At 38.4% G+C, this 13,803-nt stretch overlaps 1 protein-coding gene across 1 annotated transcript in view; it reads right to left on the bottom strand.

Moving 5' to 3' along the window:
* CPA6 (carboxypeptidase A6) overlaps nucleotides 1–13,803 on the bottom strand; it is a 199,946-nt gene that overhangs the window by 54,917 nt on the left and 131,226 nt on the right. Inside the window, exons 3-4 of the mRNA XM_006756910.2 lie at nucleotides 6,001–6,125; nucleotides 1,069–1,183 (exon numbers count right to left, since the gene is read on the bottom strand). Coding sequence (XP_006756973.1) covers nucleotides 1,069–1,183; nucleotides 6,001–6,125 — 240 coding nt within the window. The remainder of the gene's footprint in view (nucleotides 1–1,068; nucleotides 1,184–6,000; nucleotides 6,126–13,803) is intronic.

Below are 13,803 nucleotides of genomic sequence, written 5' to 3'. Positions count from 1 at the left end.
GTACTATATTTTTTTTCTTAGTCTAATGAGCCTATGTATGTATGTATGCATACATATCTATATAGATATATTTTAAATTTTTGACTTTTTTCTAGTTCATGTTAATAGCACATCCCTGTGCCAAGTTATCTAAAGCCTTTCCTTATTGTAACATAAAATATATAGAAATACTCTTGAAAGGAAAGTCATTATCAAGAGAACCAAAAATTCTCTTAAGAATATGTAACAGGATCTCACGAATTCTATGCCCGGCATTCTTTTGCTCAATTCGGAGAAGTATGGAAAATATATATATGTGCATTCATTTATTCATTCTGTCCTCAACTCTCTGTTTGGAGGTCTATTTGCTTGCCACTAGGGATATAGTGGTGAACGAGAAATGCCTGTCCTCATGGAACTTGCAGCTTATGAGAGAGAAAGGCATTGATCAAATAATCGTACATCCACGTGCTATGGTGCATGCAAGATGCTGGGGGCTGGAGGTGGGAGTGGAGTTCTGATTCAGTAGAAGCAGCTGTCTTCCTGCTTAAGCTGAGATTTGTGTCCAGGTGAACAGTAAAGGACATGGTAGTGGGAATGAGGTTGCTGTGTTTTCCAGGTAGAATAAATAACAGCACAGTAATAAGCCTTGAGGTGCCACAGATGAAGCCTGGCCTTTGGGAGGTCACAGGCTTGCAGAGGGTGTGGGGTAAGAAGCAAAGTTCACTCTTATCCCTCAACCAAATCATTGCTCTCAAACTCGAGCTCACTCTACCTTCCATCGATAAGTGCACCTGACTTTTAAGTTAAGGTCTTTATAACCACAGTTATAACAACGTTACTTCACTTTTCCAATGCATTTCCCATGTCCTGCGTAGGGGTGGGTGGAGCAAATGAATTAAAATTACTTTGCTACTTCTTATATAGCAGTTAGTTAAAGGCTTAGTGGAAGACTGAGGCGCCTAGGCAGTATAAAGAGCTATATATACTCTTCCTCTAGCCCCTGCCTCTTAGTGCTTCATTCTCAATCCTTAGATCTGATAAAAATTAATTTTCAAAAAAGCAAGGAAAGCCCCTTTGATTACATACGTCTTCTAAGGAGTGATAAACTTCATAATTATATTCAGAGAGGGATCTTCGATTTCTCTGAGCTTGCGAACTGCTTCCCTTTTCCAGTACTTTCTGAAGATCTTCTATGAGGATCCTGGATATGTAATAATAGACATGATGAAAATTAAATGGAGATAATATAAAAATCAGGGAATATAAAAAGAAAATCATGCATCTATGAAGTGAGGGCAGCAAATACTGATATTTCTAAGAATGCCAAATTTTGGGAAATGTTATTTTTTTTCAGGAAATAAAAGCTGTTAAATAAATGGTGTAATAAATATAAAATGTAAAGGTTTAAGCATATGTTCCCTAATAATAATAGTAATAATGACTACCATTGATTGAGTAGTTATACAAACTAAATGGTTGTGTGAATAAATACAATCATACTGCTATTTTCAATAACTTAGCCTGCACCTTAATACAGGCCCAAAGAGACCAACCTGAAAATGAAAATAATTGTGATTTGGAAGTTCTAGCCCATTTTCCTCATCAAGTAGTTTATTGGAAACTAATGGATTGATGAAAAGGCCAGGAAATGGAGCCCAGAAGTGGTTTCTGTAGCTGTTGTATTTTCTTAGTTCTTTACAGCTGATTATTATTCCTACCAATTGTATGAGCTCCTATGAAGAACTTTCCAAGTGATGTCATCACTTAGTACAAAACCACCTCCCCCAAGCTTCCAGGGTGGAAGAGGGAACTCCAAATTTGAAGTTCCATGACCAATTTTTATAGGTATTTAACTTACACAATAAATGACAGTTTTTTTTTATGGCAAAATGAGTCTCTTATTTGTCATGTCAGTAAGAGGAATTGATCACCTAGGGGCCAGACACATGGGGTCACATTATCTCCGCTTTAAAAATGACTATAGCTATAAATATGTATAGTTGTACAGAGTAAATGATAATATTTTGAAAATACTCCAGGCTCCAATAATAAAAGTCAATTAAAGTGATCTCTACCTACTGGTCCTGTGGAATTTAATATACTCTTATGTGTTATTATCTTGCGACCAACAAAATGAATAATTCTAAATTATTATCTCCACGAGGAGACAACTGATTTAAAACACTCATTTTTAGACTCTATCCTCCGTGACATACAGTGTGATTTTTATTCTGTTAGCTCCACATGACCTATATTTAATAGCAGGAAATAGAGACTTGTTAAAATAACTGGTATATTCTTTGCTAGCGAATAATAATTAATGAAGCATGTGAGTTGTTACTGAGCACCTATAGATATAATTACCAAGCTCTTTCCTGCTGGGCATTCAGAAAATCAAAGCTACAGCAATGATTAAAATATGTTCAATATGAACAATAGTTTTATGCACAGCTGTGCCTCTACCCTGTTGTAGAAGCACAGATAAAATATCTTACTGAAAAAGCAAATCAGTACTTTAATAAGGCTGCAATTATTTTTCTGGCAGGGAATTATTTGTGTGGACCAGGGAGGGATGTCACTGTCATGTTGCACCGTTGGTCCAGCCTTTCACAGAGACTAGGGCCTTCACCATTAATCCCAAGAGCCATGAGCCCATCCCAGGCCTCGCCACATCATTACAGATCTTTGTGCTTGTTCTGTCAGTACCAGAACTTGCTAAAAAATTGGGGGTTGCCCTAGCCAGTTTGGCTCAGTGGATAGAGTATCAGTCTGTGGATTGTACGGTCCCAGGTTTGATTCCGATCAAGGGCACGTACTTTGGTTGCAGGCTCCTCCACAGCCTGGGCCCTGGTCAGGGCTCATGCAGGAGGTAACCAATCGATGCGTTTTTCTCACATTGATATTTCTCTCTTTCTTCCACTCTCTCTCTAAAAATCAATGGGAACATATCTTCAAGTGAGGATTTAAAAAATTGGGGGTAGCTGAGGTTAGTTATTGACAATCATGCTTGTCAATCCCGAAATCCTAGGATTCCAAACAAAAGGTAAGTCGCTCAGTCTAGTCTCATTACTACAATGCACTTCAGATCCTGCATTGACTCCCCATCCCTCCACTTCCTTTTTCAGTGAACTTTCTGGAATCCCTCGTTCTCTGTAAATAGGCTTCCTACATCCTCCAGTCTCTTCAGAGAACTCTCTCTTATATTCTTGCCCTAATAGAGACTGGATGCTCTTAAGGATGCAGATTCTTTTTATTTTCTTAAAATATATTTTATTGATTTTTCACAGAGAGGAAAGGAGACGGATAGAGAGTTAGAAACATCAATGAGAGAGAAACATCAATCAGCTGCCTCCTGCACACCTCCTACTGGGGATGTGCCCGCAACCAACGTACATGCCCTTGGCCGGAATCGAACCTGGGACCTTTCAGCCCGCAGGCCGACGCTCTATCCACTGAGCCAAACCGGGTAGGGCGCAGATTCTTTTATGGCTTTCTCTTCTTCCATTCCACTTAACATGGGGCCAGAAGGGAGGGAGGTCAGCATTCTCCTGGGCCCCCATTTCTCCTTCCCCCTTAATCTTCTAACTTCCAGGAAAAGCTTATCCTTTCTTCAGCATCACACCATTCCTAGTTGCTTTTCTCTAGCTCCTGCATACTTCCTGATATTCCCGTCCTATTATATCTCTCCACCTCTAATCTTGTCATCAGCCAAGGAGATTTAAGAGTGCTATGATGATTCTCTGGTTATTTATCCACCCATTCTTGACCACTTCATCCTCAATGATCTCTACTACACTTCAGCCATCTGTCCCATGGTTACCCCCTAATCTTGTCACCAGCCATAAATGTTCTATCCTAGATTTCTTAATATCCAATAGCCAACACTGTCAAAACTTGCATTTAGTTTGTTGTCCTCAGTCACACTACACCTATTTTAAATATAAAGATCTTCACCCCTTCCTTGATTCTCCTGTCACCCCTGTCCCCCATCATTCCTCCCAAACTCTCCTCCTTTCCTATCCAGATTAGACCCCATGGATGAATACTTGAGCTAGTATCTCACTAGGAATGTCATTATGACCATGATCTTTCTGTGGTCCTGCTCAATGAAATCTCAACTCTTTATCAGGGCTATAAGCTCTAGTATCTGCAACAACTTCTTTTCTTGGTGCCCACCTTAGTTTTTCTCTTGGAACATTCTTCAACCCTTGTTTTTTCACTTTCAGAAGATAATTTTGCTTCTTCAAAAAAGTTAGCCACCAGTTATCATCTCTTTCAACTAGTCCCACACTTACGTCTTCAGTCTCAGAGAGTAATGTTCCTTCCCACTATTTAAACTCACATCTCCACTTTTGCATTCTTTCTGGCCTCATCATCATCTTCTTTCCTACTGGCCCTTCCCCTCAGCCTATAGACAAGCCCAAATTGCCCCCTCCCCAAACAAATTCCAAACTCAAGCAGTCACTGATACTGCATCTCCCTGTAGTCACTCCTCATTCTCTACTGCTCTCATTTTACCTTCCAAGAGCAGTCATCTTCTCTGCTGCTCCATGTTCTCACCTCCTGTTTGCTTCTCTGTCTCCTACTCCTGACAATCTAATTCCTCAATTAGAGTTACCAACACTGATCCTATTGCCAAATCCAGAGGAAACTGTTCAATCCTTTTCTTGCTGGTCTCATTGCAGTATTTGGTACCACTGATATTCCCTCTCTTGAAAGTCTTTCATTTCTTCTTTGACTCCTGTTCTATTCGTGCTAGCATAACTAGTCCTTAAGAAAACCTGAAAATATCCAAATCTGTATGAATCTGGCTGCTCATTCACCCAAGCTAGAAGACTTGGCATCATCCTTGACTTCTTTCTCTTGGCACCTGCATCCAACCAAGTGAGGAGTCCAGGAGGTTTTGCCTCTGAACTATTTTATTTTATCTTATTTTATTTTAAATATATTTTATTGATTTTTTATAGAGAGGAAGGGAGAGGGATAGAGAGTTAGAAACATCGATCAGCTGCCTCCTGCACATCTCCCACTGGGGATGTGCCCGCAACCAAGGTACATGCCCTTGACCGGAATCGAACCCGGGACCCTTCAGTCCGCAGGCCGATGCTCTATCCACTGAGCCAAACCGGTCAGGGCTGAACTATTTTATTGAATGCTCTCCTGATCCACTACTCTGGTCGTGACTCAGGTCCTCACTATCTCTTACATGGACCATGATTGCAGTCTCTATCCAGTTATGTGTGTGTGTCTCCCTTGCTTGCATCCTCCACCTGTGCAGCACCGCCCACAGGATAAGAGTGAACATCATTCTTCCCACAACCTGACCTCCTCTGACTCTCCACCATTTTTTTTCTACTGATTTGAATTTTGTACACTAATAACACAGACCTACCTCAGTTTCCTGCACACACACTATGCTGCTTCTTCCCTTCGCTTGCATTGTCTCCTCTGTTTGCAAGGTCCTGAGTCTCATCCTTTGCCTAATTGAACAGCTCCTACAAAAAGCTCTCCCTGCTGCCCTAAGTGGTTTGGCTCAGTGGATAGAGTGTCAGCCTGCGGACTGAAAAGTCCCAGATTCAATTCTGGTCAAGGGCATGTACCTTGGTTGCAGGCACATCCCCAGTAGGAGGTGTGCAGGAGGCAGCTGATCAATGTTTCTAACTCTCTATCCCTCTCCCTTCCTCTCTGTAAAAAATCAATAAAATATATTTAAAACAACCTCATTCGCCTTCTAGGCATTGCTAGGCTTCTCTACTTTCCTCCCACAGAAAAAAATACCTTCTGTGTTCATACTGATGACTTGGTGGTGATGGTGAAATATGTCGATGTGGTTTCTCTCTTTACCATTACATTAATAAGCTCAAAGATAAATATAATTGTTATATTCATGTTGGTTTTCCCAGTTGGATAAACAGTACCTGACACAACATCATTGGCACTCAGTAAATAACCTGAATACAGCTATAATTCAGTTCAACTTAGTACAAATGGACTAAACAATGAAAAAAAAATGCTTACTTGTATGGGATGTTGGCTTCCTGTAAAAAGGCTAGCAAGGCGCGGGAACCATTGTGGGGAATATGGACATCAGTGACTGTTCCCTCTGAGACATAGGAGATACTGCTGGGCTGCCACAGGTCCACCTGTAGTGCAGGAACCAACCTATAATTCATATTCAGTGTAGGTGGGAAAGATCCATGTCACAGTGTCAAACATGTTATCTTGTTTGCATTCAGCAACATCAAACACATTTTGGAATTAGACTCAGGGCTTGAATCATGAGGGTAAAACTCCTATTTGATTTTTAATTCTCTAAATTATGTCATACCCATATATAATTTGATCATAATTTATAAATGTAAAGACCAATACATTAAAGCTACAAGGTAAAAATAAGATAACAGTTATAAGTATGATTTTGATGTTGTTTAAAATTATTTATTGCGCAAATATTAGAATAATACTGATAAAAATATTACCCTTTATCCTACTAACAAGCAAATCGTGGTAGTCTGACAACATTTGGTAACTTTACATGGAACGCTCGCCAGGATTGGTACCTCCTCTTTCGCCATCACATGCCTTTCACCAAGAGAAACATCCCTTTCTCAGGGAGGACTTGTCAGCTAGGATAGGTTTCCTCGTCATAGTTCTTAGAACACCTTGTGCTTTCATTGTATAACTTCCTTTGACCAGAATGTAGCCTCCAGAGGGCCAAGGATTTGTCCATTCTGTTACCACCCCATTCCAAGTGCCTAGAATGGTGGTGCTTTGTGCACACTGCAATTCAATTGTTATCTGCGGTGTATATGTAGGCTTCATTTAGTAATTCACTATGTGTTTACCATGTGTTCAGTGTTTTGCAGGAAGGCAAGAGCCATGTCTGCTGCTTGCTGTAGTGCCCTAGTGTTTTGTCTAGTGCTCTGCACTGGTAGGAATTCCAAAGTCGTTGAAAGAATGACTTGTATTTTTGCAAAAGATACCTCCAACAAGGGACTGATATCCAAAATATATAAAGAACTCATACAACTCAGAACAAAACAAAAATTCCAATTTAAAAATGAGCAGAGGACCTGAGCAGACATGTTTCCCAAGAAGACACAGATGGCCAATGGATAAATGAAAAGATGTTCAACTTCATTAGCTATAAGGGAAATGCAAATCAAAATTGCAATCAAATACCACCTCACACATGTTATCAATAAGGAAACAAACAAGTATTGGAGAGGGTGTGGAGAAAAGGAAACCCTGTATGCTGCTGGTGAAAATGTAAATTGGCACAGTAACTATGGAGGTTCCTCAAAAAATTAAGAATGGAGTTACCATATGACCCAGCAATCCTTCTTCTGGATATCAACTCGAAAAATTTAAAAGCACTTATTCGTAAAGACATATGTATCCCTATGTTCATTGCACCATTATTTACGACCTAAGTGTCCTTCAATTGGATGAAGAAGACCTGGTAATAGGGACTACTACTCAGCCATATAAAAGGATGCAACATTGCATTTTGCAACAACTTGGATGGTCTTGAGAGCATCATGCTAAGCAAAATAGGAAAGGTGGAAAGGAACCAGAACCATGTGATTTCACTCATATGTGGAATATATAACAAAAAGCAACAAGTGAACAACAACAACAACAAAAACAAACTCACAGACAACAGTATGGTAGTTACCAAAGGGCAAGGTGGGTAGGAGGAGGATGAAGAGAATAAAGGGGGTCAAATATATGGTGAGGAAAGGAGACTAGCCTTTGGGTGGTGAGCACACAATGCAATATACAGATGATTTATTATAAGATTACACACCTGAAACCTGTATGATGTTATTAACCAATATTACCCCAATAAATTTAATTTAAAAAGAATGAATAGCTAAACTCAGCTGGGAGGGTGGAGAGGGCTATCTTCTGCATAAGTCTAAAGCTTATCAATTAGGTGCAGTTTGTTAGTGATAGTCATGTCTGTTTTCTCTCTGCTTTGGGACTCCCTCGTCCTGCATTTCCAGTCTTGGTTTGCTGCTAAGTTTTTATCAGATAAGGTTGAGTTTATTTTCACTTAGGTATTCAATTAAGAACTCTATAAGACTAAAAATATGTAGTGATGCAAGAAAAAATAATGGTATAATGTAATGGTATAATTTAATTTGGAAAGGGTAGAGAGGCATTTATTTTGGAGACAAAAAGTCTACCTGTTTTCTTTCAAGCAGCTGACTCCTCCACTAACTTGCAAGGGCAAATCTGACTCAGCTAACATCCTAGTCCAACAATCCTAGGAAAACAGAAGTGTGGGGCTGGAAGGGATGCTGAGAGATCATTTGATCCATCTGTCAGCCCTTGGGCAAGGATGCATCTAGGTCTCAATCAAACTGCCCCCAGTAGATGCAACTAAACCACATCTTTTTAGTCTCCCAAAGAGGAGAGTTGATAACATACTAATTTAACTCATATCCACATTTAATAAGAGAGCAGACATTTGTCTTAATCTCTTACATTATAGCACAGTTTCATTTTGTTTTCTTGTTCTACACTGAGCAATGGCTGGTTTCTTGCCTTTAAGAGATAAAGCACCTTGGTATCTTTCTTTTATGTGTTAGATTTTCCTAATCCTTTAATCATCTTTAGGACTTGCCAGATTTTTTTTTCTGATTGTGTTTTTATTCTTATATCAGTATTTTTTTTTTTAAAAAAATCTTGATTACAGTTGACATTCAATACTATACAGGCAATCCTCGGGTTACGTCAGACTCGACGTACGTCGATTTGTGGTTAATCGCCATCTCCCATTTATTTTTATAAAAAAAAAGTTCTGTCATTTCGACGTATGTACATATGTGTTTTATGTTTTTTATTATTTATTTACCACAAGGAAAGGTCAGGAATTGTTATCTTTAAATTTTTGTTACTGTTTCACTTCATTACTGCTGTGTATGTGCTCCATGTGAGTGAGTGACGTAGGTACTTAAGTAGGTGGGTTCTGACTTATGGTGAAAATCGTGTTACCTTGCACCGTAAGAACAAAGGACCTACTGTATTAGACTTACAACATAGTGATTAGACATTTATATAACTTAGGAAGTGGCCATCCCGATAAGTCTAGTACCCATGTGACACCATACGTAGTTATTAAAATATTATTGATTATATTCCTTAGGCTGTACTTTATATACCTGTGGCTGATTTTTATAACTGGCAATTTGTTCTTCTTTTTTTTTTAAATATATTTTATTGATTATTTTACAGAGAGGAAGGAGAGGGATAGAGAGTTAGAAACATCGATGAGAGAGAAACATCGATCAGCTGCCTCCTGCACACCCACTACCGGGGTTGTGCCCGCAACCAAGGTACATGCCCTTGGCCAGAATCAAACCTGAGACCCTTTGGTCCGCAGGCCGACGCTCTATCCACTGAGCCAAACCGGTCAGGGCAGTTTGTACTTCTTAATCCCATCCCCTTGCACCCCCCTCCCATCTGACAACCATCAGTTTCTTCTACAGACATCTTTTTGATACTAAGGTTTGTTGCCATCCCTTAATACTTCCCCTCCCCCTATCATTATATCCCCAGTTTTCAGAATCATGCATGGCACATAATAGGCACTAAATATTTTGTAAACGGGATGAAAGAAACCACACATTTATCTCTTTCTTCTTCTTCTTTTTTTCAAATATGTATTCTCTCCAGAGCATTTCTAGGTTCCTAATTCCAGTTCCTCTTACCAAGAAATTGATAAATTTTCACTGATTTCACTTCTCAACTCAAAGTCCTTAATTTGAGTTTTTATTACATTTCCGTGTAATCTTAGAATATGCTGCTTCTCAGGTGGGATTTGGGGTCATTTTAGGTAATTTTGTGAAGGGGTTAAGGAAGTAGGATTTTTTTTCTGGAGTGAATGCTATCCAAAAGAGAGGTAATTCTATCATTGGATAGCTTAATAATTTTATCTAGAAAACAGGGGAAATAATGTGGGGCTAAAACTGTAATGGATAAAGAAGCTGTAGCCACTCATATCAGCCAGAAAACCAAAACCAAACAAAACACACACACAAAAAGGAGGGATGTTTGGTCATGCTTCTGGTTTGGACAATGTTCTTTTTTGGTCTGTGTTTAGTCATGATCACTGTGATCTTGTTTTTTGTTTTAATCTTATTTCATGAGGGACACAGAGTGGTCTTGTCTGAAACTGGTTTACTGTGAAATGGTTTATATTCACCAGGAGAATACCAAGTCTAGCTGTTAGTGCGAGTCAGGTTTGCTTTCTGTTTTCCAGGATGATCACTGTTCTACTTAGGTCATATGATAACTGCTGGCAGGCTAAACAAGGGCTGGGAACTCAGCATTATCAGGCCAGGGTGACTTGGAGGTGATTTGGGGACTACGGCGTTTGGGGTTATGGGACAAGGGATGTCGAGCTGTGCTGGCCCCCCCAGGAGAGACTTGTAAGTCCATGATATCTGCCTTTGACACCATGCGCCTTTCTGTAGCACCTACATACCAACACCTTTTTCATATAAAAGAGTCAATACTTTCTTAATTCCCGTCCTTTTGGTGAACATTTGAAGACTTATAAATACTAAGGAAAGATTCTTGACTCCTATCCTAGAGACACTGAAACTAAGCGGCCATGCAGGAAACTTATTAGAGACATAATATTTCACTATATTTTGCTCGCTTAAAATAACTCTGTACCTGAGAATCAAGTTAGCATTTTTCGCCTTTAGCTTTGCAGAAAGGATGGAAATAATCAAAGTACCCGGTGCATCACATGGATATTCATTAGTAAGTATATTTGAAGGAAGAGCCCCTGATTGCATCCCATAAAGTAATAGAGATTCCTTCTACCCTCTTTTTGATGATTTATGGTTTAAACATTGATGACTTCTCCATGATATTTGATTGCTACATTCAGAATATTCCATTTGGTGCTTTAACCGCAGTATGACGGTGCATTTACATTTTAAAATTCTGGCTCTTTACTGTGGTTTAATACTCAATGAAAAGCACTTCAGATTTTGTTAATGCATTTTCTTCCCAGAATTTGGCTCAAAAACTCTACTCTATATTATCCAAAGAAATAAAATAAAACATCTTTGGTTTAGTGAAAAAAAAAATTCCCAATGTAGGAAACAGGAAGAAGCCATTTCTTTTATATCCTATCTAAATTTTAATATGTCACATTTTAGGGCCTTAATTTTCTTAATTACAAATAATGTAGCTAAACTACATGATTTCCAAGTACCCTTTACACTATAATTCTGTTAAACTCAGGGTGCCTTTCTGAGTATAAAAGCTTACATTTCCCTAGGAAGGTCTTTCTCAAATTTATCCATATTTTCTTCTTATCCTAAAAGTCAGAAAAAAGACCCTCTCAACAATTTAGCACTAGAATCACCTTGCATGGACTTATAGGTCAGTATCTATAGTAATAAAAGTGTAATATGCTAATGAGACCAGACAACCTTCTGGATGAAACCGGGTCTGCAAGGGCCGAGGCAGAGGTGGGCGCTGGGGCTGTGCCCCTTGCACGAATTTCATGCATTGGGCTTCTAGTTGAAAATAAAACAGAAGCATTTATCTGTTTCTTCTACGTTATTTGTTGGCAGATGACTGTTCATAGTTGTGTCTTATGATCCTTTGAATTTCTATAGTATCAGTTACAATATTCTTTATTTCTGATTTTATTTATTAATCTTCCCTCTTTTAAAAAATGCAGATTCTGATTTAGCAGGTCTAGATACAGTCTGAGATTCTGCATTTCTAACAAGCTGCTAGTTGATGACAGTGCTGCTGGCCCATAGATCACACTTGGAGCTGCAAGGAGTTATGTCCATCGGAAATGCACAGAAGGAGCGAGACAGGAAAAGCATTCCAAAAATAAAGTTGGTTATGCAGAGTGAGGAAGAAGGAAGGAGAGGAAATGATTGAGATTTCTAGCCTATGGGAAAGTTATCAACTGACATGGGAACGAAGAAGGAGAACCAGCTGCAATCTGTATTCATTAAATCAAGTTTCCGTCTGTTCTTAGACCAATTTTAAAAAAGTGAAAGAGCTGAACCCACTCTTACCAATATACAACCTACCAAGACTAAATCAAGAGGAAATGTAAAGCCTGAACAGACCAATAATGAGTAAGGAAACTGAATCAGTAATAAAAAACCCTCACAACAAAGAAAAACCCAGGGATTCACGGTTGAACTCCACCGAACATTTGAAGAAGAGCTAATATTAGTTCTCCTTAACCTCTTCCAAGACACAGAAGAGGAGGGGACACTTTCAAACTCATTCTATGACTCCTGTATCACCCAGTTACCAAACAAAGACACCACAAGAAAAGAAAACTACAGGCTGATATTTCTAATAAACTTAGATGCAAAAACCCTCAATAGAATATTAATAAACTAAATTCAACAGCACACTGGAAAGATTATACACTAGGAGCAAGTGGAATTTATCCCTGGGATAAAAGGGTGGTTCAACATACACAAGTTGACTGATATATCACATTAACAGAATAAAAGGTTAACAGAACATAGAATCACAAGAAAAAGCATTTGACAAAATGTAATATTCATTCAAAATAAAAACTCAACAAAATAGGTGTAGAAGAAACTTATTTCAATGCAAAAGAAGGCCATGTATGAAAATCCCACAGCTAACATCATTCTCAATGGTAAAAACAGAAAGCTTTTCCTCTGTGATCCAGTACAAGGCAAGAATGTCCACTCTTTTCACATCTATTCAGTAGAGTATGGAAAGTCTTAGCCAGAGCAATTAAGCAAGACAAAGAATAAAAGGTAACCAAATTGGAAAGGAAGCAAAATTATCACTGTTTCCCGATGACAAGATATGTAGAAAACCTTAAAGACAAACACACAAAAGCCTATTAGAAATAAATACATTTCTTCTTTTTTTTCCCTCTTTTTCCATCACCTGGTTTTACCCTTTTAATTACTACCTTCTTATTTTTAACCAGTATTATTACTGCTACCATTTTACCATCTTTTAAAGTGCCATTTTATTTTCTCTTTATTTTATTTTGGGATTAGTGTTCTCCATTCTATTTTCATTGTTATATTATTGGTTGTTTCTAGTTTGCATCCATCTACAGGGAGCTGTTGCTGGAATTTGCTGAGATTAGTGGTGGTTCTATAGGAGTATTCTCATCATATAAAAAGCCTCCTTCCCTCTTCCACTTCATTCTCTCTTTTCACTCTTTTTTTTCTTTTCTTTTCTCGCTTTTATTTTCCCCCCTTCTTTTTCCCAATTTCATTTTTTCACTCCTTTTTTTGATCCATACTTTTCTTTTTTCTCTTTTATCTTTTTCTTTTCCTTCTGCCTTATCCCCTAATTCTCTTAATTCGGGTGGCCTCCTTTATTTGGGGTTAATAATATTGTGAATATATTTGTGTTTAGTGCCTGGTACGTGGTGCCTTGTTGTGTTGTATCTATTTTATTTTGGGATTAGTGTTCTCCGTTCTATTTTCATCATTATATTATTGGTTGTTTCTAGTTTGCATCCATCTACAGGGAGCTGTTGCTGGAATTTGCTGGAATTAGTGGTAACCACCTATTTTTTCATCTGTTTCTTCTTGCCACCACCAGTGGTGGTTCTATAGGAGTATTCTCATCATATAAAAAGTCTCTTCCCCTCTTCCACTTCATTCTCTCTTTTCACTCTTTTTTTTTTCTTTTCTCGCTTTTATTTTCCCCCCTTCTTTTTCCCAATTTCATTTTTGCACTCCTTTTTTTGGTCCATACTTTTCTTTTTTCTCTTTTATCTTTTTCTTTTCCATCTTCCTATCCCCTAATTCTCTTAATTCG

This window comes from Myotis davidii, unplaced genomic scaffold, assembly GCF_000327345.1.
Source record: "Myotis davidii unplaced genomic scaffold, ASM32734v1 scaffold393, whole genome shotgun sequence".
In the NCBI taxonomy this organism is placed as follows: domain Eukaryota; kingdom Metazoa; phylum Chordata; class Mammalia; order Chiroptera; family Vespertilionidae; genus Myotis; species Myotis davidii.
Note: the sequence above shows the minus strand (reverse complement) of the source record. Positions and strands in the feature narration are given on the sequence as shown.